General features: G+C 41.9%; 1 protein-coding gene across 1 annotated transcript in view; it reads left to right on the top strand.

The window, feature by feature from the left end:
- Window positions 1-244: 244 nt before the first annotated feature.
- Window positions 245-27,499, top strand: part of LOC131821499 (conserved oligomeric Golgi complex subunit 2-like) — a 32,673-nt gene continuing 5,418 nt past the window's right edge. Inside the window, exon 1 of the mRNA XM_059157650.1 lies at window positions 245-470. Coding sequence (XP_059013633.1) covers window positions 399-470 — 72 coding nt within the window. The 5' untranslated portion in view covers window positions 245-398. The remainder of the gene's footprint in view (window positions 471-27,499) is intronic.

Here is a 27,499-nt window from a genome sequence, read left to right on the forward strand (position 1 = left end):
GAGGCTCGCAGGCCGGTTTTCCGAGGGAAACGGCGAGGTGGGGAGGGAGCGCCCATGACCCTCCCCGCCCTCCCCTCTCCCGCTCACCCGGCCGCACAGGCGACAGGACTGTTCCGAAGAAACGTACTCGGGGTTGTAGTGTCGCCCTCCGCCACACGGGGCTGGATCACCTGCTGGCTCGGCGGCATCGGTCCGGGCTCCTCTCTTGGTGGAGGCAGGCGGAGGCGCGCCTGCGGCGTCCTCTTTCATTGGCCGCGGCGAGGGCGCTGCCATGTTGGAGGAAGCGGTGCCTTCTGTGAGGTGGAAACGCCGTGGCTTCACCCATAGCGTTGGGGAGCGCAGCCTCCTACCTTTCCTTCTCGCTGGAGTGTTGGTGCTGAGAGGCGGCGGCCGGCGGGATGGAGAGAAGTAGGATGAACCTGCCCAAGGGGCCGGACACGCTCTGCTTCGACAAGGACGAGTTCATGAAGGTGCGCGCCTGGTCTCTGCTCCCCGGAGCCGGGCCGTGTGTGGCCTGCCCTCCTTGGCCCTCCGGGGCCTCTCCTCGGGCTTCTCCTGCGGGCTTCCTGGGCCGTCCCCGCCCCGGAGGGGTCCTCGGCCGGGACCTCACTGCACTTCGCAGTGAGTCTCTTGGCCTCGGGTGGGCTAGGTGCAGCCTGAAGAAAGCACTCCTGTGAAATCGTACACATTGAATGAAAAGGCCTGAACGTTCAGGGCAAGTGGTTTTGAGCTAAACGTAAAAGCCCCGGACCCGTAGGATCCGCCTCTGGTACCGTGCGGCACAGTCAGACCGCCGCTCCCCCGGCCTGACAGAAGTCTCCCAGTGCCTTGTGCCTAGAAGCTCAGCGACTGTGCGTTGAACACATCTCTGAACGCACGTACTTACCAGAAATCGGGTCAAAAAGGCACTTAACCTAACGTTTATGCCTGACTTTCGTCTTAAGCTCCCGGAATGAGAAATCTGAAAGACTGTACTGTCCTTACTGGTTCTGGTCCAGTACTACAAAGCATACCAAGCTCCTTTTCTAAAGTTGCCCTACTTCTCTTGGTGAGGTCAGCCTGAAGCTGGCAGCAGATAACTGTAGGACATAAACTTACAGAATAGAAATTTAAACTGAAAAGACTTTACTGACAGGAAAGGTTCATCAGACATAGCCTTGAAAATGTGCCAAGGTTTGAATCAGAGCCAGGAGGAGCTTTATCTGTTTTCTGTATCCCTCTGGGTCTGTACTTAAACTATCAAAACGTATATGTTTAATTTCTAAGGATTGGGATTTAGTAGCTGGGTTCAGTGTTAAAAAGTTTTGGCTCTGCCGGTACCTAAAATTCTGAAAAGAGTTTGAATTTCTTACTTTTTTATGGCTTCAAGTCATAATATGTTTTTTTCTTTTTTGGGTTAACCAGCTAGTTCCTTTTTGATACTTGCATTCAGATCACATCTCCCAAACTCTGGTTTTAAAAGTGCTTATGTCTGGATCCTCTGCGGTGTGGCCATATCATTTTTAATATGTAGGGATGTCTAGATGAAGGTATATTGTACTCTTGTTCTTGTATGGTGATGTTAAGCCACTGTAATAAAAGGTGTAAATTGAATGGAGTGTCTGAAGGAGAGCACAGAGTGAATTCTCTGATCCAGAAACCTTTTTTTAACGAAGGACACGTGATGAGGAGAGAGGTCATTGGAAGAAGAAAAGCACACACACAGACTTAAAGAATCTCAAAGCACGGAAGTCTCTTTAGCTTGTCTGTCTTTGGACTTCGTCAGGCTTTCTTTGGGCCTAACACTAGCATTTTCTCACACTTCCTCGCCCCGCCATCTTTCTCACTCTGAGCTGACAGAATGCCTTTGGTCAAAGCAGCTTCGGAAAATAGAAATCTCAAAATAGCAGTTCTAAAGTAGGACTTAGAGGTAGGGAGAGAGCAAACTGGGAAAGTGGCTAGAATGCCAGCAATTCCATATTCTTTCAAGGCTCTGAAATTTCTGAATATAATGTACAATTTGTAGTGTTAATGAACGTGACCCCTTCATACATAGAAGAAAAATACATGGAACAGCTGTTCTGTGTAAAGTGGTATTGATCTTCTATGTGGGAGCTGGAGATAAAGGTTATTTGCAATCTGTGTTTCCGTCAGAGAGATGTTTTGTTAAGTTACAGTTGCGAGGCAGAAATGAGTGGAGAGCTTGCTGTCGGGGTTGTATTTCTACATAGGTGTCTTGTTTGGCACATTTTGGAATGAGACTGGGATGGTAGAAAGGGAGATGGGGTGGGGCTGCGGGTTGCACCTTGGACACTGCATACATTGAGGGGTCCACATTGATGCAGTCTTCACGGTAGAGCTGCAGTCAGGTTTACAGCAGGAAGTTGCATGGTCATATCTGTTGAGTTCGAGTGGACTGGTGGCAGGAGACTACTTAAAAAGTCATGTTTAGGGGCGCCTGGGTGGCTCAGTGGGTTAAGCCTCTGCCTTCGGCTCAGGTCATGATCTCAGGGTCCTGGGATCGAGTCCCGCATCGGGCTCTCTGCTCAGCAGGGAGCCTGCTTCCCTCTCTCTCTCTCTCTCTCTCTGCCTGCCTCTCCATCTACTTGTGATTTCTCTCTGTCAAATAAATAAATAAAATCTTTAAAAAAAAGTCATGTTTATGAGATCTAATGAGAAATAGAACGGGAAAGGTATGCAAAAGAGGTAGGTGATCAAAGTGCAGGAATGGCAGATGGGGAAGGGTCACCTGGGGCAGAGGCACTGGCAACATCATACTTTGTCGGCTTAGAAATACGAAAATCCTTTGGGTTGACAGCCAACTAATAGATGAGCAGGACATAAGGTATTGGTAGTAGGGGGAGAAAGTGGCATAACAGATAAATTAGACCATTTACATGGGTGTGCTATTGACATCACATGTAGCCTTCCTCTTCCATCTCAACATATGACTTCATCTCCAGTCGTACAGAAAAATTAGCAGCCATCCCACGGGACCTCCTCCATCCTGCTGATCATGATCCCATTCTTGTATTTGTCCCCTTCTCCTCCTCGCCTGGTACGGGAAGGGGCTCTCCTTCCTCCTCGGGTTCAGTCTCCACTCTGGCTCGGAGTCCATGCCCTCCCGCCCTTCCAGGAGCCTGCGAGGATCCTCTCCCCTGCACTCCTTCCCATCACGTGCTCCTGTTTGATCCTCTCCCACTTGAATGCCCCACCTCTAGGTATTGCCCTGTCAGTGTCGCACATCACAGCCAGTGCTCAGGGGTTGACTTGACTTTCCCACCTTCCACCCTTCAGGCCCTGTCATTCCACTAAAGAGTTCTTACCAAAACTGTTTCTAAGTCAGCGCACCTGACCTTTCTCTGTCTCCTTACTCGACATCGCAGTAGACCAAATGCTCTGCATTGCTTCCTGTCTTTCTTCGACCTCTCTGATGTGTCTCCTGTGCAAAGTCATGCTCCTGGTAGCCACTGAATGCTCATTATGGGCTCAGCCCCGTGTTGCTTTCTTTCCCTAGATGACCTTTTGTGCAGCTTCATGACCACCTATCAGCAGGTAAGGTAGATTCCTGTCTCTGGCCCACACGCCTCCTGAGCACCAGTTCTGTGTATCGGACTTGCTGACCTTTCTTCTCGGATGTGTCTGTGGCCCCTCAGACTCATCAGGTTCAAGACGGAATTCATGAGCACCTCCTCCACTAAAAGCCACCTTTCTTATTCTATTGCCTCTCTCGGTAAACACTTCATCCGTTTAGCCTGGAGTCGGGAAACCAGAAGTCAACTCCTACTCTGTCACCTTTCCAAAATCTAGTCTGTCACACCAAGTCCTGTGGATTTCGCTTCCTAAACCTCTTGAACCCATATACTTCTTTCCATCTCTTCTCATACCTTTGCAGTGCGCCCTTGCCATCACACCGTAGAAGCTTCTCACCCAGTCTCCATGTGCCTTCCTTGTCTTTCTGACCCCTGGTCTACACTGCAGGCTAGCCACTCTTGTCAGAATGCGGATGTGATCTTGTATGTACCAGGTGACTGGTCAATCCACCGGCTCTTGAAAAACCATTTTCCCACGCACTCGAACGTATTTCAAAGAGAATCAGTCCCCCATGGGGTAGTTTTCCTTGGTAGACAGTTTGTTTCTGCGCTGAGCCAGTCTGCCTCCTTCGAACTTCTCTGTGTCAGTTCCTCTCTGGAACCTGTGGCTTCGTTGGCACCCCAGGTAGGCACATGATGACCTTTTCCATGAGAAGTAAAGGCAGGAGCCCTCTGGATGGTGAATGTATGTACCCTCATGTTCCATAGGTAAAAGAACCGTGTGTGTGGGTGGGGGGGATAAGTCCTTGAGGCTCCTCCCCATTCTAATTGGGTGAACTGGGAATTTTGAGACAGGAAGCAGGTCATGTGTGTCCTTGTTTGCAGGGAGCATGCATTCTGATGGACAAAACGGAAAAGGGGAAGAATGAGCAGCTGCTCAGATCTGTTTGTACTGTGCTGGCTGATTAGCTGTGACCTGCAGATGTGGGTCCCATCCTCGGCTCTGCTCTCTGCCTGCTTATGTCTGACTTGGGGCAAATCACTCGCCTCCGGCCTTCTGTTTGCTTGTTAGTATAATGAGGTGGTGCTTATCTATGTGATCTTTGCCAGATCCTCTGAAAAGACTCGTCCAACCTGGCTTGCAGATAAGGAAACTGAGGCCTGAGGTGTGATGACTTCCTTTAAAGCCACACAGCTAGTTGGGGCCAATCACAGGCCAGATCTCCTGACCCCCACACATCAGTCCTTGGAAATCCTACTGTAATATGTTCCTTTCCAGAGGCCACAGGTGGGAACTGAGGGAAGTGGGACAATCAGAACATTAAGAATAGCGCAGAAGATGGCACAATGTCCGCATGCCTTGGCACCTGCATTTCACCAATAGGGCCACCTCTTACCTTAGAAGAAGTTCCCACAGGGCTGGTGATCTGGATGCCTGGCCTGGAGCTTAGCTACGGTAAACGGGACCAGAGGGAAGTGATGGCTGTTTGAGGTGGACTTTGAGGTGGCTGGGGATAGCAGCTGACAGAGGAGGAAGAGGGAAGAGTGACAGACAGCAGATAGCCGCAGGCCCGCAGGTCAGCCACTGTTGCCCAGGCTCGCCCATCCCCAGGAGCCGTCTTCGTATCACAGGAGCTGAGTCCTTACCCTGTGGGTTCTTAGTTCGATGTCACGGCTTGATGACAAGATTCCATTCTCTTCCGCATCAGTTTGAGACAGATATCTTAATGAAATTCTAATTAGCCAAATATGGAATGTAAGCCTGCAACTCATTTTATAGAGAAATTTTCTTATGTGAACTACTTTCCCTGATGATAGAGGAGTTGTGACGATGTAACATCAGATAAAGTTTATCTGATTGGCACTTGTAAGAAGGGTTCCCGGCAAAAAAGAACTGTTTTTTCTGTTGTTGTTGTCCTCCCTTTTGATCTTTCCTTTCCATTATTATTATTATTATTATTTTTTTGTCTTGTGAGCGGTCATCTGATTTATAAAAAGATGCAACAAAAAGTAAAATGGTACAAGATAATCAGTTTCAAAACATAAAAAAGTGAGTGTCTTTAGCCATAGCTCAGAACAGAGGAACTGGGTAAGGAGAATTGCTTGTATGAACTGGCAACAGGAAAAGTTGGTAAAGGAGAGCTGAGGAACTCTATTAAGACATAGGAGTGAGGGGCTCTGTCATCATCTGACATTCGCTCAGTGTCGTCTATATGGTTAGAGATGTCCATGATGGGAACTCCAGCAATCTTCTGGGTCTGGGTCAGCTGATGCCACAGTGTAACACTCTGAATTGCTTCCGTACTGAGCAGTCATCTGCATAGTTTGTCTTTTGTGTACGTGGTAATTGTTTGAATCTTGGCTCTTTCGCAATCCTTAGAGCCTCTTGATACTTTCACCCCGGTTTCAGCCATTACACAGTCAGTTGTACAACTGGTACACTTGGCACACAGCCCGTCCATCATTGACCGGTCAAGTTTGGCCTAAATAGAAAAGTTGATAAAGTCGGTACCAACCAGGATGTGGTAAGTCGGCCCAGCTGTGTGTTTATATTGGAAAAAGCAGGAGGGGTGTTGGGGGACTTCTCTTTCCTTGAGTGCATGGGATCCTTCTTTTCTTTCTTTTTAGGTTTTAATCTGTCCTTCTCTCGGAGAAGGATCTCAGAGCTAAGCATTCGCTTCCCGGTCACATACTTGCTTGCTTTCTCTTGCTTCCCCATGTTCACACCATGCCCATTTCTCCTTGCTTTTGATTTTATAATTCATTCTGTGTAGTACCATAAAACTTATTTAAATAAAATGTTGGCCTACTAAGTTATTGATTATTAGTAAGTTCTTTGTTCAAAATTTGAGAGCAAGAAGTATTATGTAAATATATCTTTTTGTTATTTAACTAGTTTTACAACATTTAGCATCAAATTTCTTGAAACATTTAAACAAATTAATCACAAACTTGGGCTTGGGCTTTTTCTTTTTTTTTTTTTTAAAGTAATCTCTACACCCAACAGGGGACTTGAACCCACAACCCTGAGATCAAGACCTGCACGCTCCAGTGACTGAACGAGCCAGGTGCCCTTTGGGCTTTTTGTTTTTAAGTTCCTCAGGTGAGGGGGTGCCTTAGTGGCTCAGAGAGTTAAGCTTCTGCCTTCAGCTCAGGTCATGGTCTCAGGGTCCTGGGATCGAGCCCTGCATGGGACACTCTGCTCAGCATGGAGCATGATTCCCTCCCTCTCTGCCTACTTGTGATCTCTCTCTCTGTGTCAAATAAATAAATAAAATCTTAAAAAAAAAAAGTTCCTTAAGTGATTGTAATGTGTGACCAGTGTTGAGAACTCTAGCACTGGATAATTCCTTTAAATAGCTCAAGAAATTAATTTTGAAAAGCGAACTAAAAGCCTACATAATTTATGATTGGTGTTAAATTGAGGGGAAAAAAGAGATAAAGAGAAGAAATCAGCTGGAACAGAGTGTAATTAGGTACTCAAATATTTGTTAGATGGATAAATACATTTACGGAATGTAGGGTTTTTTTTTTTTTTGTCTCTTCATAAATATGTCAAATGGGTATATAAATTCAACAAAGGAGTTTGATATAAAATTGATTAAAATGTTAGAACAGAAGTTTTTTAGAATTTTAGTGTTACTATTTCATGATGCTTTTAAGATGATCTCTCTGTAGATGGTGGGAAGATCTTGTTAGCATATGTTTTTAATTTCTCAAGCTTGAATAATTTAGTCACTGAACAAACATTTAGAATGAGTTTTGGGAGACACAAGTCCTAGATTATGTCCCCACCTAGCTGGGGCAGAGATTTGAGAGCAGGGGCTGGAGGGAGGAGCTCCAAGGACATTTTTGTATACATGCTGATACCTTGGGCGGGAACACTCTTCCCACACTTCCTGTGGCTAGCTCCTTTGTGTCATTTGGATCTCAACTCATTGTTCTATATTTCCGGGTTCATCCAAGTTTAAATACATCCCATTTGTCACTCAGACCTTTACTGTGTCCTCATTTCTTTTTAGCTGTGATCACTATTCATTAAGCACTATTTGATCACTGTTCATTAATATAATGTTTGTTTACATATTTATTTTCTCATTTCTGCATTAGAATATCTGCTCCTTAAAAGCAGAGACCTTGTCTTTTCTTTTCATGACTGTGTCCCCAGGTCTTAGAGCAGAGCTGGAGTTGCATGATAAATATTTGAGGAATATTTATGGGATATACAGGGACATTTATTCATCTCTGTTGTCCATTGTTTTCAAGAATGGTTGGAAATACACACATACGTGAGCTCACACAAACTTTCTATGTCTTTCAACCCCTATGTAGTGTGCAGATTAGTGCTTAACTATTTTGGTTTTTTGTCTCGATGAAATGGGACATGTTTCAGGGCAGAGCTCATAAATTTCATATGCCCTCTTAGTACTTCTCATCATTACAGAGTGATGGTTCTGGGGGATTCTGCTTCTCGTGGAGATAGTATATAGTGATTTTATAAGTCCATGTATCTGGGAAGGAGTGTTTTACTTCTTGGCAGCTTAGAGAACTTCAATCTTTCCACATTCCATGTAATTTTCATAGCATTAAAGCTACTAATTTCAGATTATTGGTAAGTTTTAAATGATTAATTCCCAGGTTACTTTGAATTAGTCTTTGTTTGCCATCCCTGATTGCAGCTAGTTAGTAAAGTAGCTAAACTTTTAAACTCTACTTGGTTTTAATTTTGAGTGATGTCACTGCTTCTGTTATGGTTAATGGTTCTTAATTACCTGCAGCTTGTCTGGTTTGCTCATTTATTTGCCTGTGTTTCAACACCTCTTGTGATCTCCCAACTTCTGGCCTTTTGGGGGATTTGTACTTTAACTGGGTTCAGATAGGAAATACCCCTGAGTACAAAGAGAAGTTATTTTTCTTCTAACTTCACTATCTCCTATTATTAATGTATTACATTGTTGTGGTACATGTGTTACAACTGATGAACCACCAGCATTGATACAGTATTAATTAAAATCCATGGTTTACATTAAGGTTCACTCCTCTTTCTATAGTTCTGTGGGTTTTGAAAAATGTATAATGTTATTTACCTACTGTTGGTATCTTACAGCCTAGTTTCATTGCCTTGAAAACCCCTGTTCCTCATCTTTTTGTTTCTTCTCCTCTCTCTGCACCCTCCTCCCTCACCCCTCAGCCCAGGATCTTTTTACTGTCTAGGCTTTTACCTTTTCAGAGTTGAAAGACCCCCCCCCCCCCCCCCGTCGTTAACTAATTAACTGCTCTTTTGTTGTGTGGAAGTGCCCCTCCTCCCCTTGCAGTGAAGGGACCCTTCCCCCAGGGTTGAATTCAGTGTGGCTGCTCTTTTGCCTTTCTGTGGCTGCTTGGCTTTTGGGGCATGACACTTGTCTCCTGTTTGAACAAGATACCTTCTCCTAATAGCCGAGGCATGGTCACATAGGCAAGGGGGCTGCATGGTCACGTAGGTCACGTAGACGGGGGGGGGGGGCTGCATAGTCACGTAGACAGGATGTCTTTCTGCTGAGTAATAAGGTCAAACTTCCCCTCTTTGTTTCCCCTTCCAGCCTTTTTCTTCGCGCGAGGGGGTCTTCCAAGGCCAATCCGCTAACACCAAGTATGCCTTTTTTCAAATGTTCAAATTGTCAGCCAATCGGCCCCGTCCCATCCGGGACTTGTTTGTACCTGTCTATAAAAATCCTGCACCACCCCAGCCAGGTGTGCTCAGCTAGCAGGAGCTGCTAACCACCCGCAGGCGCCTGCGCTACAATAAAGAACCTCTTGCTGTTTGCATCCTGTGGCAGTGTTGAATTCTTGGGTAAGGGGATCCGCGGGTCTTTCATTTGGAGGTCCCACGGAGATCATTGGACTCCTGCCCAAGGATCCAACCGACTCCCACTGGGAGGTAAGCTGGCCAGCATTTAAATTTTAATAACTGTGTTCTTGTCTCCTGTCTCGTGTTCTTGTTTGTCCTCTGTCCTGCCTATACGCCTGTATAGGACTGTACTACTACGCGTAGTAGCTCTGTATTCTGGGCAGCTTGAGAAGGAGTTGACGAACTCGGACTTCTCCCCTGCCACCCTGGGGGACGCCCCAGGGATCAGAGGGGCCCGGTTTTTTGGGGCCCCACAAGTATCCGAGGGATACGTCTGTCTGTAGGCCTCAGAGGAAACTTGCAGTTCCTCGCGGCCTTCTGAATCTGTACTTTCGGTGTTGCACCGAAATCACGCAGCGTTTTCCTTTGCCGGCTTGTTAATTGTTTTATGTGTCTTTCTCGTCGCCCTTTGTGTTTCCCTTGATTAAGGTTAACTGGAGCCAACTGGGGTTAGTCTAACTCAAGACAGAGACTATAAGGAATATTCCCAAGCAGCTGCCGAAACTCTCTTTGTTTCGGGGAAGTTTCCCTGTGTTCTCTGGCCTGACTTGGACTGCCTAACCCCTCCCCCCTGGCTGAGGGGAAAACATGGTGTCTGCTCCTCTGTTGGGCTTTATGAGCTCTAAAACCAGGAATCTTTTCTCTGCCTCCTGGCGGCACTTTGTGTCTTCTGTTTTCCCCTTACGTGTTTCTGTACCAACGTGTGTGCAGCCTGCATGACTGGCCTCTAGATCATGCACCACAGCTCCTTCTCTCTTCACTGTCAAAGAGCAAGAACAACACCTCCTGGACCTAACACCTCCCCACTCCAGATCTTCCCACGCATGTCTCAGGTAAACGTAAACATTCAAAGTGGAGTGGGTCCAGGTGGAACATAAATCAGAGTTGGAACTAAGTTGAGTTTGTTGGTTTAATTAAGATAAGATGTGTCTTTGAAGTTACAGCAGTAAATGTGAAACTTTTATTCTATCAAAGTTTACTGAAGGTCAGATAAGCTTGTGTTATTAAAATATGTTAGCAAAGAAATGACTAAACTGATGGTTAATTGTCTCAAAGTTCTAATGGGTAATTGCTGAAGTAACTTTAAAAGTCTTTGGTAACCTGAAAGTTTTAAAGTTTTGCTTGGATGACAATGGAATTAAATTGTGGACATCTATATCTTAACCAAACAGCATATAAAGCTAAGTCGTTAATTACTGGATGTAGGTTTGTGCTTTTGACTTCTTACTGCAAGGAAACTAAGAGTATTTAAATCTGTTGGTAAACTTGTTTGCCACTTAACTGATTGATAAATTGCCACCTGAAGAATTCTGTTGTAACAGTTCACAATTGGTTAATAACTAAAGGTGTTTCTAAGAATACAAAGTTCTGCTTAGTGTAACTAAGACTGATGGAAATAAAGGGAAACTGTATGTAGGAAAGTAGGAGATATGTAAGAAAGATTTAAGGAATGGGAATACATTTTGTTGAAGGTAAGGGAAAATAATTTTGTCCTAAATGAGATGGTTGTTTGGAAGGAAATGGCTTGGGACAAAACCTGAATGCAAAGGAAAGTTGTAGAAGGTTTGTGAAGGGAAATCTGAAGAAAAGGAATTTTAGCTATGATCAAGAATGAACTAAGATTGAAATGAATGGGTTTTAAAGGTACATTGGTACAAGACTGAAATTGTCTCTGTTCAAAAGGACAATGTTTACTTAGATCAATTGATCTGCTGTTAAGAAAATGTAAATGGTTTTCTCTTTGCCTTCCCAGAAAAACCAGTTTCTATGTTTTGTTTATCAGGTGTTTAACATCCCTAGTTATATTTAGGCATGTGCTTCAACACTTTCTAAGATTTTAGGAAATGTTGACAGGATTTAAATTGTAAATCTCTTTAACTCAGGCTTTTCCTTGGTATATGAAGTTGCTCATGAAGTACTACTGAACCAATGATAAACCTTGGATTACATTTGGGAAAATGCTATAACTATTCTAGAGATTCTATGCACTTCTTAAAGTTTTAATGTTTTGAGAGATCATCGCTTGATACTGTAATTATGGAAATGTTATGTATCACAGAAATAACCTGATTTCCTTGCAGCTAAATTGTAAACTCCCGTGTCTCTTTAGCTCTAACCATATCCATTCTGAGTTTTTGTCATTTATAATTGTTTTAATTTTCTTGTAAAATGAGTTTTATCTTCAAGGAGATTCCTATAAAGGACTTTCAGGACAAATACAGATATTTGATATACTTGAAAATCCTAAAACTGAAATGGGTAAGAATTTCCAAAACTGACTAAAGCCGCATTCACCAGATTTAGTAACATGGGACTAAATGAACTAAAAGATTATAATGTTGTGTCTCTTAATGTTTTGTCTTACTTTAAACATTGCTGGTTCTCTATAATGTTCGCTCTTCCAGACTAGGGATACTTCCTCCTAGTTATCTGTAACTTATAGAGTTGTATAAGTGCTCATTTGTAAAAGTGCTCAAAGCATTCAAGCTTTTCTCTCTATATGAACTCTCTGAAACCAAAAGGTCTCAGGAAGCATTCTTCCATGGCAATCAGTCATTTGCATAAGTTCAATAAGAATCTGTTCTCCTTGTAACAGGACACCATTGGAAACTGATTATTTTACAAAGGCTTTGACTGGGATGTCATATTTGAAAAGACTCAGATATGACCAGACAGTTTAAAGGAACTAAGGTTGACTTTATGAAACCTGGAGCCATAAAGCCCCTTGGGACTGTTGGCCTGATACCTTGCTTACAGAGTTCCCAGCAGCCTCACCAGGTGAGTAAAGAATGTCACTCCTTGGTAGGTGCAGTCTCAGAAGAGGAATTCGCCCAAATCAACAGGTATTGCAGGCATGCCTGATGGCAAGTACAGGGCTTGGCTTCTGGCCCGGAGAGGCTACTAAAAGTTTAACCTAGAGATTCCTTATAAAAAGTTCCAGCAAAGCAGATGCTAAAAGATCTATTGATCACACTCAATGGTTCTTGCTGAGCTTATCTAAATAATTAGGCCAAGTTTGTTAAAACTGGACTTGTTTCACAAGTGAATTAGTCCTGATTTGGCTATCTCTGTAATTGAGGGTTATTTTAGAGAGAAAAATTATGTTTTAGTAACACACCTTTATGGATGTTAAATTCTAGATTTGATTGTCTTTAAATGTTTGTTTACCTAAGCTAAACAATTTGAGGTAAACTTCAGAGAAGTTGTACAATAGCTCCTTTCGTCGATCTTACTGTTTTGTGGGGATATTCGCAGACCCCACGGCACATGATTAAACAACTGGAAAATGGGATTAATTCCCTACAATTATTTAACTTAACTAACACCTTGTGTGTGGCGGGGATAATGAAATTGCCTAAAAGCCAACCTGTCACACTCCATAGGATTAACTATGGACTTGGAGGCACCGTGGATGACCCCATTTTCTTTATGAGTGGATTGAATGATGCATGGGGAACTCCCCTTATCTCTTGACAAGTTTTCTCACTTGCCAATGATCCTCTGTAATCAGGATATTGTTAAGGCTGGACCACTCAAAGGTCTTCTTATTGGTTTCATCCCTTAGTCATATTTATCCTAGAGGCCACCTCTGTTGAGGTGCAATTGCAAATAGATGCTTTAGCTAAGCATAGAACAGCCCTCATAAAAGGAGCCTCAAAGCTCACTATGGGACAGTCCCTGACTGTAATGACTTCACATCAGGTCCAGATTTGTCTTAGAATTCAAAGGCAATCAGTGGATGATAGAAACCAACTAATTAAGTATTGGACTATACTTATAGATATGCCAGAATTAATACTTAAAACTTGTCAAACTTTAAACTTAGTTACCTGTATGCCTGAACCTGACCACTGTACTTCTTTCTCTATAGAGCAAAAATGTTCAGAGGTTATTGATCTTGCTTACTCTATTGGTCCAGATTTAAGATGCCCCTGTTAAAAATACGAATGACAGTTGGATTTCTGTTAACAGTAGTTTTCATAGAAAAAATAAGATAAGCTAGGTATGCCATAGTGCTCACTAGCACTTTGCAATTGCCAAAGCCTAAGAATTAACATTTATACTGACTCCAAATATGCCTTCCTGGTACTACATGCCCATGGAGCTATTTGGAAGGAAAGGGGATTGCTATCAAGCCATAACTCCCCAATCAAATATGGTCCTGAGATCATAGCCCTTCTTGAGGCTGTACACTTGCCTAAGGAGGTAGCGGTGATTCACATCAAAGGACATCAGAAGGATATGACCTTGGAATCTAAAGGAAACAATCTAGCAGACCATGCAGCCAAAGAGGCAGCAAAGGGTAAGCAGATATTAAGCCTTATACCAGTCTTGACTCCAATGGAGTCCATGACTCCAGTCTATTCAGAGCAAGAAATTCATATTGCTCAGGAGCGAGGGTATACTAAAAATGCACAAGACTGGCTTGTTAACGATGAGGGAAAATTCTTTATGCCTAAGATTAGTCAATGGAAAATAATACAGGGCTTGCACCAGGCTACTCATTTGGGCAAAGACGCCTTAAAACATTTAATCAAAAATATATTTGATGGAGTGAATTTAACAACCACAATAAAACAAGTGTGTCGATCCTGTAGCATCTGTGCCCAAGTAAATCCGGAGGGTGCGGCTCGCCCCCCACCTCTCTTAAAACCAGTCCAGAGGCGTGGATCCTATCCAGGAGAGGACTGGCAACTTGATTTCACACAAATGCCACCTTGCAAAGGCTATAAATATCTATTAGTATTTGTTGATACCTTCACCGGATGGGTTGAAGCCTTTCCATGTAAAACTGAAAGGGCCGTAGAAGTAACTAAGGTTTTATTGCGAGAAATTATCCCTAGATTTGGCCTTCCTCAATCTCTTCAAAGTGATAATGGTCCTTCTTTTACTGCTCAGATAACTCAGCAGATAGCTCAAGCCTTAAAAATTAAATATTTCTTACATTCAGCCTGGCATCCACAGTCCTCCGGGAAGGTGGAGAAAGCTAATCATACTTTAAAACGTCATCTTACTAAACTTAGTCTAGAAACCCAGGAAAATTGGGTTACTCTCCTACCAATAGGACTTCTTAGGATGAGAACTGCTTCAAAACAACCTATAGGACTCAGCCCTTTTGAGTTAATATATGGAAGACCATTTCTTTCTGTAGATCTGCTATTAGATGGAGATTATAATGCATTACTAAATTATTCGCTGGAAGCTGGGTTAATTCATAAGTCACTTAATGAGTATACTAATCGTATTCTTCCCAAACCTGATTTAACTATAACTGAAAGCCCACCCCATGTAAATCCCGGAGATATGGTTTACTTAAAAAATTGGAAGTCAGATATAACTGAAAACTTACATCCAAGATGGAAAGGTCCATATCGGCATAATCAGACAGATTGCTGGATCTGCGGAAGTTTGCCTATTTCAAGTACATCTGGATTACCCTGGTGGGTTTTTCCTTTACAGGGCACTGATTGGCATTCTCTACAAAATTATATCTCAGAGATGGTAGATGGAGGCAGCACATTCCGGGATAAATCTATTACTAATCAAAATGTTTCTTCCTGGCCCATGATCAGTAAAACATGGGATTCACCAGGACATAATCAAAGTTTTTCATATTCTCAAACTATTAAAATTCTAACTGGCTTTACAGGCTCACAAGATGATACTCACCGGCTAGGGCCTAAGTTACAAAACCCTCCTTATCGCTATACTAAGGATGGCATATATCAAATCTGGGATACATATCTGTGGCTTACACACACGATTGGATGGCTCAGTCAGAAGACAGTTTTATGCTGGGAACAAAGAAATCATATGTATGATACTTGGGCAAATAACACACGACATCTAGGATGGCTGTCTTTAGAAATGTGTTCCCAAGTAATAGTACTCCAGGCTACTGACTGGTTTGCTACTGATTGGGCAAGGCGACCTGGCATCAGATGGCCAGCTCCAAACGGAACCCACTGGATATGTGGAACCAACCTGTGGCCCTGGCTTCCTCTAGGGTGGATAGGTCGCTGTACTTTAGGATTTGCCTGGATCCATGGGCGCATTACTAAAACCATTACAACTCCACCTAATCTCCCCAACTTGAAACAAAGATGGACGCAATCTGTTTTTAAATGGTATGATCACTTAGCATCCATCTTTGTTCCATCTGCGGGACTAGAGGATGTCAGGTGGCATGTAGAAGCCCTTAATAAATATACTACAAAGGCACTCAATGATTCACTAAATAGCATCTCCCAGCTTAATACCGAAGTGTCACAGATATGCAAGGCAGTCCTACAAAATAGGATGGCCTTGGATGTCCTGACAGCAGCCCAGGGTGGCACATGTGCAATTATCAAGACAGAATGTTGTGTTTATATCCCAGACTATCACAAAAGTATCACAGAACTAATAAAGGATATAAATGCACAGATTAAGGCCCTACAAGATCCTTCTCTCTCTCAGTAAATGGTTAAGTTCCTAATTTGAAGGAGGACTATGGCCGAATCTCCCTTTCGGGCTTCTCATTCTTATTGCCTTATTAATTTTAATATGTTGCTTTGTTCACTGTTTCCCTACTTGGTGCCGAGACTCCATTGCTACAATGACTACACCACGACAGACGATCCTTGTCGCGCGAGAGGACGCCTCTTCACTGTCAGCGCTGGATTCAGCTGCCTCCACCTTTCCTAACTCCCTTATACATTCCTACCCTGATCAATATTGACCCCAGTAGGTAGGGACAGCTCTACACCCCTATTCAGCACGAAGAAGTTACAGAAGATGAGACCTTCCACCTTCAACCCCCTTAAAGATTTCAGGGTCAAGATTGTTCAGGGGGAAATGAAGGAGCAGGAGGCTGGCTGAGGAGAAAGCAAAACCTGGCGCCTTGCACCCCACTTAGTGCAAGAAAAGGACAAATGGATATAAGATTCTATCCATGATGAAGAAAAAGGGGGGAATGAAAGACCCCCCCCCTCGTTAACTAATTAACTGCTCTTTTGTTGTGTGGAAGTGCCCCTCCTCCCCTTGCAGTGAAGGGACCCTTCCCCCAGGGTTGAATTCAGTGTGGCTGCTCTTTTGCCTTTCTGTGGCTGCTTGGCTTTTGGGGCATGACACTTGTCTCCTGTTTGAACAAGATACCTTCTCCTAATAGCCGAGGCATGGTCACATAGGCAAGGGGGCTGCATGGTCACGTAGGTCACGTAGACGGGGGGGGGGGGCTGCATAGTCACGTAGACAGGATGTCTTTCTGCTGAGCAATAAGGTCAAACTTCCCCTCTTTGTTTCCCCTTCCCGCCTTTCTCTTCGCGTGAGGGGTTCTTCCAAGGCCAATCCGCTAACACCAAGTATGCCTTTTTTCAAATGTTCAAATTGTCAGCCAATCGGCCCCGTCCCATCCGGGACTTGTTTGTACCTGTCTATAAAAATCCTGCACCACCCCAGCCAGGTGTGCTCAGCTAGCAGGAGCTGCTGACCACCCACAGGTGCGCGCTGACCACCCGCAGGTGCCTGCGTAACAATAAAGAACCTCTTGCTGTTTGCATCCTGTGGCAGTGTTGAATTCTTGGGTAAGGGGATCCGCGGGTCTTTCATTGGCACCTGGCTGGCTTAGTTGCTAGGGCATCTGACTCTTGATCTCGGGGTTGTGAGTTCTAGCCACCACATTGGGTATAGAGATGACCTAAAAAATAAATAAAAATTAAAATGTTGGTTAATTTTTACCTTTTCCAGAATGCCATAGAGTTGGAATCATATAGTATTTAGCCTTTGAGACTGGTCTTTCACTTAGCAATATGCATTTAAGGTTCTTCGAAGTCTTGTGGCTTAATAATTCATCTTTTAATTGTCGAATAATCCATTGTGTGGGTGTGGCACAGTGTACCTGTTCACCTACTGAAGGAGATTTGGATTGCTTCCAAGTTTTGGCACTTCAGAGAATAAAGCTGCTGTAAACATCCGTGTGCAGGTTTTTGTGTGGACACTAGTTTTAAGCTCTTTTGGGTAAATACAAAGGAGCACAATTACTGATCTTACAGTGAGAATGTGTGTAGTTCTGTGAGAAACTGCCAAGCTGTCTCACACAGTGCCTCCCATTTTGCATTCTGACCAAACAGTGAATGAGAGTTCAGTTGTCCCACATCCTTGCTAGCATTTGGTATTACTAGTGCTTTGGATTTTTTATATTCTACGTGATATGTAATAGTACCTTGTTTAAATTTGCAATTTCTTAGTGACATACAAAGTTGAGCATCTTTTCAGATCCTTTTTTTTCTTTTTTAAAGATTCTATTTATTTATTAACAGCACAAGCACAGGAAGAGGTAGCAGCAGGCAGCGGGAGAGGGAAAAAAGCAGGCTCCTCGCTGAGCTGGGGGCCCAGTGTGGGGTTCAGTCCCAGGACCTGAGCTAAAGGCAGATGCTTAACTGACTGGGTTTCCAAGCCACCGCTCTTTTCACATTTTTAAATTAGGTTTGATTTCTTGTTGCTACTAAGACATCTTTATATTATATTTCTTTTTTTTTTATAAATTTTTTATTTTTTATAAACATATATTTTTATCCCCAGGGGTACAGGTCTGTGAATCACCAGGTTTACACACTTCACAGCACTCACCAAAGCACATACCCTCCCCAATGTCCATAGTCCCACCCCCTTCTCCCTAACCCCCTCCCCCCAGCAACCCTCAGTTTGTTTTGTGAGATTAAGAGTCACTTATGGTTTGTCTCCCTCCCAATCCCATCTTGTTTCATTGATTCTTCTCCTACCCACTTAAGCCCCCATGTTGCATCACAACTTCCTCCTATCAGGGAGATCATATGATAGTTGTCTTTCTCTGCTTGACTTATTTCGCTAAGCATGATACGCTCTAGTTCCATCCATGTTGTCGCAAATGGCAAGATTTCATTTCTTTTGATGGCTGCATAGTATTCCATTGTGTATATATACCACATCTTCTTGATCCATTCATCTGTTGATGGCCATCTAGGTTCTTTCCATAGTTTGGCTATTGTGGACATTGCTGCTATAAACATTCGGGTGCACGTGCCCCTTTGGATCACTACGTTTGTATCTTTAGGGTAAATACCCAATAGTGCAATTGCTGGGTCATACGGCAGTTCTATTTTCAACATTTTGAGGAACCTCCATACTGTTTTCCAGAGTGGCTGCACCAGCTTGCATTCCCACCAACAGTGTAGGAGGGTTCCCCTTTCTCCGCATCCTCGCCAGCATCTGTCATTTCCTGACTTGTTGATTTTAGCCATTCTGACTGGTGTGAGGTGATATCTCATTGTGGTTTTGATTTGTATTTCCCTGATGCCGAGTGATATGGAGCACTTTTTCATGTGTCTGTTGGCCATCTGGATGTCTTCTTTGCAGAAATGTCTGTTCATGTCCTCTGCCCATTTCTTGATTGGATTATTTATTCTTTGGGTGTTGAGTTTGCTAAGTTCTTTATAGATTCTGGACACTAGTCCTTTATCTGATATGTTGTTTGCAAATATCTTCTCCCATTCTGTCAGTTGTCTTTTGATTTTGTTAACTGTTTCCTTTGCTGTGCAAAAGCTTTTGATCTTGATGAAATCCCAATAGTTCATTTTTGCCCTTGCTTCCCTTGCCTTTTGCGTTGTTCCTAGGAAGATGTTGCTGCGGCAGAGGTCGAAGAGGTTGCTGCCCGTGTTCTCCTCAAGGATTTTGATGGATTCCTTTCGCACATTGAGGTCCTTCATCCATTTTGAGTCTATTTTTGTGTGTGGTGTAAGGAAATGGTCCAATTTCATTTTTCTGCATGTGGCTGTCCAATTTTCCCAGCACCATTTATTGAAGAGGCTGTCTTTTTTCCATTGGACATTCTTTCCTGCTTTGTCGAAGATTAGTTGACCATAGATTTGAGGGTCTATTTCTGGGCTCTCTATTCTGTTCCATTGATCTATGTGTCTGTTTTTGTGCCAGTACCATGCTGTCTTGATGATGACAGCTTTGTAATAGAGCTTGAAATCCGGAATTGTGATGCCACCAACGTTGGCTTTCTTTTTCAATATCCCTTTGGCTATTCGAGGTCTTTTCTGGTTCCATATAAATTTTAGCATTATTTGTTCCATTTCTTTGAAAAAGATGGATGGTACTTTGATAGGAATTGCATTAAATGTGTAGATTGCTTTAGGTAGCATAGACATTTTCACAATATTTATTCTTCCAATCCAGGAGCATGGAACATTTTTCCATTTCTTTGTGTCTTCCTCAATTTCTTTCATGAGTACTTTATAGTTTTCTGAGTATAGATTCTGTGTCTCTTTGGTTAGGTTTATTCCTAGGTATCTTATGGTTTTGGATGCAATTGTAAATGGGATTGACTCCTTAATATCTCTTTCTTCTGTCTTGCTGTTGGTGTAAAGAAATGCAACTGATTTCTGTGCATTGATTTTATATCCTGACACTTTACTGAATTCCTGTATAAGTTCTAGCAGTTTTGGAGTGGAGTCTTTTGGGTTTTCCACATAGAGTATCATATCATCTGCGAAGAGTGATAATTTGACTTCTTCTTTGCCGATTTGGATGCCTTTAATTTCCTTTTGTTGTCTGATTGCTGAGGCTAGGACCTCTAGTACTATGTTGAATAGCAGTGGTGATAATGGACATCCCTGCCGTGTTCCTGACCTTAGCGGAAAAGCTTTCAGTTTTTCTCCATTGAGAATGATATTTGCGGTGGGTTTTTCATAGATGGCTTTGATGATATTGAGGTATGTGCCCTCTATCCCTACACTTTGAAGAGTTTTGATCAGGAAGGGATGCTGTACTTTGTCAAATGCTTTTTCAGCATCTATTGAGAGTATCATATGGTTCTGGTTCTTTCTTTTATTGATGTGTTGTATCACATTGACTGATTTGCAGATGTGGAACCAACCTTGCAGCCCTGGAATAAATCCCACTTGGTCGTGGTGAAGAATCCTTTAAATGTACTGTTGAATCCGATTGGCTAGTATTTTGGTGAGAATTTTCGCATCTGTGTTCATCAAGGATATTGGTCTATAGCTCTCTTTTTTGATGGGATCCTTGTCTGGTTTGGGGATCAAGGTGATGCTGGCCTCATAAAATGAGTTTGGAAGTTTTCCTTCCATTTCTATTTTTTGGAACAGTTTCAGGAGAATAGGAATTAGTTCTTCTTTATATTATATTTCTTATTTTAAGTCCTTTACCATGGATGTGTTTTGCAGATATTTACTCTGTGACTGGTCTTTTCATTCTCTCTCTCTATTTTTTTTTTAAGATTTTATTTATTTATTTGTCAGAGAGCGAGCGAGCGAGAGCGAGCACAGGCAGTCAGAGTGGAAGGCAGAGTCAGAGGGAGAAGCAGGCTCCCTGCGGAGCAAGGATCCCGATGTGGGACTCGATCCCAGGACTCTGGGATCATGCATGACCTGAGCCGAAGGCAGCTGCTTAACCAACTGAGCCACCCAGGTGTCCCGTCTTTTCATTCTCTTAACAGTGTCTTACAGAGAAGTTTAATTTTAGCAAAGTCCCTCTCATCAATTTTTTCTTTCGTAGATCATGCTTTTGGTTTTATATCTGAAAAATCATTGCCAAATCCAAGGATCCCTACATTTTTTCTTCTGTCATCTTTAAGAAGTTTTGCATTTTACGTTTAGGTTTTGTGAAAGGTGTGAAAAGTTTGTTTTTATTCTTTTCATTTGTTTGTTTTTTCTTATCAATGTCCCATTGTTCGGTTCCATTTGTTGAAGACTGTCCTTGCCATTGAGTTGCCTTTGCCTGTGTGTGTGGATGTTTTTCTGGGCTCTCCACTCTGTTCCAAGCACCTGTCTCTTTTGCCAGGCACCTTCTGTCTTAATCACTATAGCTTGAATAGTAAGTCTAGAGATGGGTGGTGGCAATCCTCAATTTCCTTTTTTTCCCCGCTCTTTAATATTTTGTTGACTACTCTGGGACTCTTGGTTTTCCAGTTTTCCATCCAAATTTTAGAGTCAACATGTTGGTATCCACAGAATAACTTCCTGGCATTTTGATTGGGATTGCATTGAGTCTGTCGATCAGTTTGGGAAGAACTGACCTCTTAACAGTATTGAGTGTTCTTCCTCAAGATTATGGACTTTCTTTCCACTTCACATCTTACCTTGCTTGTTGTCTTTCATCAGAATTTTATACTTTTTCTCACATAGGTCTTGTGCATATTTCATTAGATTTGCACCTAAGTATTAATTTTTTTTTGGTATGCTAATGTAAATGGTCTTGTGTTTTTAACTTCAAATTCCACTTGTACATTGCTGGTATATACGAAAGCAATTGACTTTTTAAATTTTTTAATTAAAATTCAATCTCGTTAACATAGAGTGTAATTTTAGTTTCATGGTTAGAATTTCGTGATTCATTGGTTGCATACAACACCCAGAGCTCATCGCAACAAGTGCCCTCTTTAATACCCCTCACCCAGTTACCCCAACTTTCCCCTCTCCAGTAACCCTCAGTTTGTTTCCTGTAGTTAACTTTCTTGTGATTTGCCTCCCTGTCTGTTTCTATTTTTCCTTCTCTTCTCCTATATTCATCTGTTGTTTCTTAAGTTCCACATGTGACTGAAACTATATGGTATTTGTCTTCCTCTAGTTCCATCCATTTCCTTCCAAATGGCAAGATTTTGTTCTTTTTGATGGCTGAGTAATGTGTGTGTGTGTGTACACCACATCTTTTTTATCCATTCATCTGTTGATGGACATCTGGGCTCTTATAGTTTGACTATAAACATTGGGGTGCTTTTGCCCCTTCAAATCACTTTGTGTACTTTGGATAAACATCTAATAGGGCAATTGCTAAGTCGTTTGGTTGTTACATTTTTAACTTTTTGAGGAGCATCCATACTGTTTTCCAGAGTTGCGTTCCCACCAACAGTGTAGGAGGATTCCCCTTTCTTCACATCCTTGCCAACATCTGTTGTTTCCTGACTTGTTAATTTTAGCCATTTTGACTGATGTAAGGTGGTGTCTCATTGTGGTTTTATTTATTTATTTATTTATTTATTTATTTATTTATTTGACAGAAAGAAATCACAGGTAGATGGAGAGGCAGGCAGAGAGAGAGAGAGAGGGAAGCAGGCTCCCTGCCGAGCAGAGAGCCCGATGCGGGACTCGATCCCAGGACCCTGAGATCATAACCCGAGCTGAAGGCAGCGGCCTAACCCACTGAGCCACCCAGGCGCCCCTCATTGTGGTTTTGATTTGTATTTCCCTGATGCTGAGTGATGTGGAGCCCTTTTTCATGTGTCTGTTGGCCATTTGGATGTCTTCTTTGGTCTGTTCATATCTTCTGTCCATTTCTTGACTGGATTTTTTTGTTTTTTGGATGTTGAGTTTAATAAATTCTTTATAAATTTTGAATACTGGCCCTTTGTCTGATACATCATTGGAAAGCAATTGACTTCTGTATTTTAACTGTGTATCATGCAATCTTGCTATAATCACTTGACTAGTTTCAGGAGGGTGTAGGTGTGGGGTGTGAAGTCTTTGTAATTTCTGTAGACAGTCATGTCATCTGTGAACAAAGTTTTATTCTTTCCCAGGTTGTATACCTTTTGTTTCCTTTTCTTACCTTATTTCATTAGTTTTGCCTTCCAGTATAGTATTGAATAGTAGTAGTAGGAGGGACATCCTTGCCTTGATTCCCTGTCTTCTATTTTCTCAGTATTAATATCATGTTAGCTGTGGATTTTTGGAGACATTCTTATCAAGTTGAGGAAGTCCTCCTATTCCTAGTTCCCTGAGGGTTAATAATGAAGAGGTGTGGATTTTGTTAAATGCTTTTTTTCCTCCCTTCATTGATATGATCATGTGATTTTTTTTCTGTTGATATGATGGATCACATTGATTTTCTAATGTTGAACATTTTCTAACGTTGCATACCTGGAATAAATCCTACATGATCCTGGTGTATAATTTTTTAATATAGTGTTTGCTTTTATTTGCTAATTTTTGTTGAAGATTTTTGTGTCTGTGTTCATGAGAGATACTAGTTTGTAGTTTCTTTTCTTGTAGTATTGGTTTTGGTGTCAGGGTAATAATGATCTCCTAGAATGATTTAGAAAGTATTCCGTGTAGTTTTACTTTCTGGAAGAGATTTTAGAGAATTGTGTAGTATTCCATAAATGTTTGGTTGAATTTACAGTGATTGAGATTGTTAGCAGTGGCCCTCCCTTCTTTCATCTGATATTAGTAATTTATGTCTTCTACCTTTTTTTCTTTGTTTGCCTGGCTAAGGGTGTATCTGTTTTATTGATGTTTTCAAAGAAACAGACTTGGGGTTTATTGATTTAAAAAAAAAATTCCTGGTTTTAATTACATTGATTTCTGCTCTAATTTTTATTTTTTTCTACTTCCTTTAGGGTTTATTTTTTATGATTTTATTTGACACAGAGAGAGTCAGTGAGAGAGGGAATACAGACAGGAGGAATCAGAGAGGGAGAAGCAGCCTCCCTGAGCAGGAAGCTCTGATGCAGGGCTCTGTCCCAGGACCCTAGGACCATGTCCTGAGCCAAAGGCAGATGATTAACCAACTGAACCACCCAGGAGCCCCTCCTTACCTTAGATTTGATATTTGTCATTGTTGCCTAAAATGGAAGCTTAGATTATTAACTTTAATCTTTTTTTTTCTAATATTTGCATTCAGTACTGTATTTTCCCTTTAAGCAGCATTCCACACATTTTGCTACATTGTATTTTGTTGAGACTGGTCTCCTGTCATTTAGAAGTGTGTCATTTAATCTCCATGTATTTTGGACTTTTTCAGCTATCTTCTGTTACTGATTTTTAATACCATTGCGGTCTGAGAACATACTTGGTATAATTTTTAGTTTTAAAAATTTGTTGTGTTTTGTGGCCCAGAATTATTCTGTCTTGATGAGTGTTCCATATGAGCTTAAGAATGTGTGTTGCACTATTACTGGGCGAAATTGTCTGTGTACGTCTATTGTATGGTAATTGATGGTGGTGTTGAGTGTGCCATGTCTGGACTGAATGTCCACATCTGTCAGATCCTTGTTGCCCTGCTGCTGGATCGGCCCAATACTGATGGAGAAGTGTTGAAGTCACCAGCTGAGAAAATGGAATTGTTTATTTCTCCCTACAGTTCTGTTAGGTTGTGTCTCACCTGTGTTGATCAGGCACACATACGTTAAGGATAATTGTGTCTTCTTGGTCAGTCGATTTCTTTATCATTATGTAATGCTGCTCTTTATGCCGGATAGTTTTCCTTCTCTGAAATCTGCTTTGTCTGAAATTCATGTAGCTACTCCATTGTTCCTGTGATTAGTGTTACTTTGGATTATTTTTTAATGTATTCTAGCATTTAACTTGTTGATATTTAAGTTGTTTCATTTTTCATCAAAATATAATTCACAAAGCATAATAGTTGCCATTTGAAAGTGTACTCTTCTCTGGTTTTTAGTATATTTACTGTGTATATGGTACATACGTCACTTCTGTCTAATTCCAGAATGCTTCCATCACCCGAAAAATAAACCTCTTGGTTCCAATTCTCCCCTCCCCTTATTCCCTGGCAATCATGAATCTACTTTCTGTTTTTATGGATTTGCCTTTTCTGGAACATCTCCTATCAGTGGAATTGTATAACACGTGACCTTTTGTGTCTGGCTTCCTTTAACCTGAGAGTAGAATGTTTTCAGACTTCACTCGTGTTGTAGCATGTAACAGTTTATTCCTTTTTGTGGTTGTGTAAGAGGCTCTTTCACCTTTTATGTATCCATTCATCAGTTGATGGACGTTGGGTATATACTCATTTGGCTGTTACGAGCAGCGCTGCTGTGCACATTCATGTACAGGTTGTGGCAGGAACATCTGTTGTCAGTTCTGTCGGCGTCATACCCCTAGACGTAGAACTGCTGGGTAATTGTACGTGTGTAACTTCTTGAGGAGCTACCGAGCTGTTTGCTGCCTTAGCCACACTATTTTACATTCTCACCGACAATACAGGAGGGTTCCAGCTTCTCCGCCTTCTTGCCAGCACTTTTCTTCTTCTTTTTTTTTCTTTTTCTTTTTCTTATTTTACCATAGTTGTCCTAGTGGGTGTGACGTGGCATCTGCATGTGCTTTTGATTCGCATTTCCCCAATGACTAAGGATGTCGAACATCCCGACATGTGCTCTTGACCGTCTGTGTATCATCTTTGGAGAAATGTCTATTCAAAAGTCTTTGGCTTGTTTTTAAATTAGATTATTTGTCTTTTTGTTGTTGAGTTCTAAGAGTATATTTGCATATTCTGGTTATTAGGTCCTTGTCAGACAAATGATTTGCAGATACTCTCTCCCATTCTGTGGGTTGTCTTTTCACGTTCTCCGTAGTGTCCTTTGACACACGAAAGTTTTTATTTTGATCAAGTTCAGCTTATCTAATATTTCTTATTGCTTTGTGTATCATGTCTAAAAAAGCTTTGCCCGATCCCAAGTCATACAGATTTTCACCTGTTTTCTCTGAGTGTTACAGTTTTTACTCTTACATTTAAATCTTTGATCCATTTTGAGTTATATTTTTGTGTATGTGTGACGTTGCTGTTCCAAGTTCATCCTTTTGCATGTAGATATTCATTTGTCCCAGTAGTAGGCACTCAAAAAGACTGTTTTTCCCCCCATTAAATGGTCTTGGCATCCTTGTGAAAAATCAGTTGACCATAAATGTATGGGTTGTAAATACTTTCTTTTTGAATACTTGGGAAATCTACACTATAAAGTAAAACCATTCCTAAAGTAGTAAAACCATTCTTGGTTAAGTGAAATGGGTCTCTATTATGGCACTGTGAGTTTGGGTTTGCTTTTCACAGCAAACGCTGCCTAACCCAGTATTCACAGATGTTCTGAGTTATTTAGTCATGTGTTATGCAACTTTTGTTTATCTGAGAACAAATGCATAAATGGTGAGTTGAGTACTAATATTACCTAATAGCATTTGTTCACTGAGGCTAAGTTATATGAATTATTTATTTATTTAAGATTTTATTTGAGAGTGAGAGAGTGCGGGAGCAGGAGGAAGGGACAGAGGGAGAAGCAGGCTCCTTGCTCAGCAGAGCGCCTGATGTGGAACTCAAACCCAAGAGACTGGGATCATGACCTGAGCCAAAGGCAGATGCTTAACCAACTGAGCCACATAGGCACCCCAGTTATACAATTTAGAATGCCATCATGAAGTTCAAGAACTTCAACAATGTGTAACTGAGGCAGGGAAAGTGATCGCCCTAAAGGTATACAGTTGGTGAGTAGGATGGCCAGGATTATGAACCGAGACCCCCTCCCGTGATGTACTACATAACTATGATGTAAGGTCTGAGATGGTCTCAGGAGAGAAAGGTCCAGGCTAATTTGGTCACCAGTGTAAGAAGCAGGTGGCTTTCTGTAGATGACTGTGAAATTACGGTTTGGTATGAAGTCCTTCTCTTCGACACTAGCAGGGTCAGTCTTTGGTTGATTAACTAAGAAAGTCAGTTTAAACAAGTACTCTTAGGGAATGGTATATACAGTTTTTAGCATTTTATTTGGAAAAAATATATGTACATTTATTCTCCATTGAAACAGTGCCAGGTCTTTTCTTTGGAAACTGGCCTGCAGATTAGATTTCTGAGTTATCACAGCACTTGGGTCGCTCAATAGGTTAGGCATCTACCTTCGGTTCAGGTCATGACCTCAGGGTCCTGGGATAGAGTCCCGCATTGGGCTCCCTGTTCAGCAGGGAATCTCCTTCTCCCATTGCCCCTTTCCCTGCTCATACTGTCTGTCTGTGTCTCAAATAAATAAAAAGAATCTTTTTTAAAAAAGCTTTCTATGTTGTCTTTTTTTGCATTCAGTTTCAGTTTCTTTAACTGAATTGAGTGAGAATCCTGTGATCACTCCCTCCCTGCCTGGCATGTGGTCATCTCACCCATACCTAACTTAGCAAAAATTTTCTTATTGATTTCTTTGTATCAAATCTTTCCAAAGTAGCTGTGTTAGTTTTCAAAAGAACAGTGATTTTTTTTGCAGTCATATTTTGTTGGTTTACATAGTGTTTAATGAAGCTATATAATTACGAAGTAAGTGTAGGTGTCCTTAACTAGTTTG

The sequence above is a fragment of the Mustela lutreola genome, chromosome X, assembly GCF_030435805.1.
Source record: "Mustela lutreola isolate mMusLut2 chromosome X, mMusLut2.pri, whole genome shotgun sequence".
NCBI lineage: Eukaryota > Metazoa > Chordata > Mammalia > Carnivora > Mustelidae > Mustela > Mustela lutreola.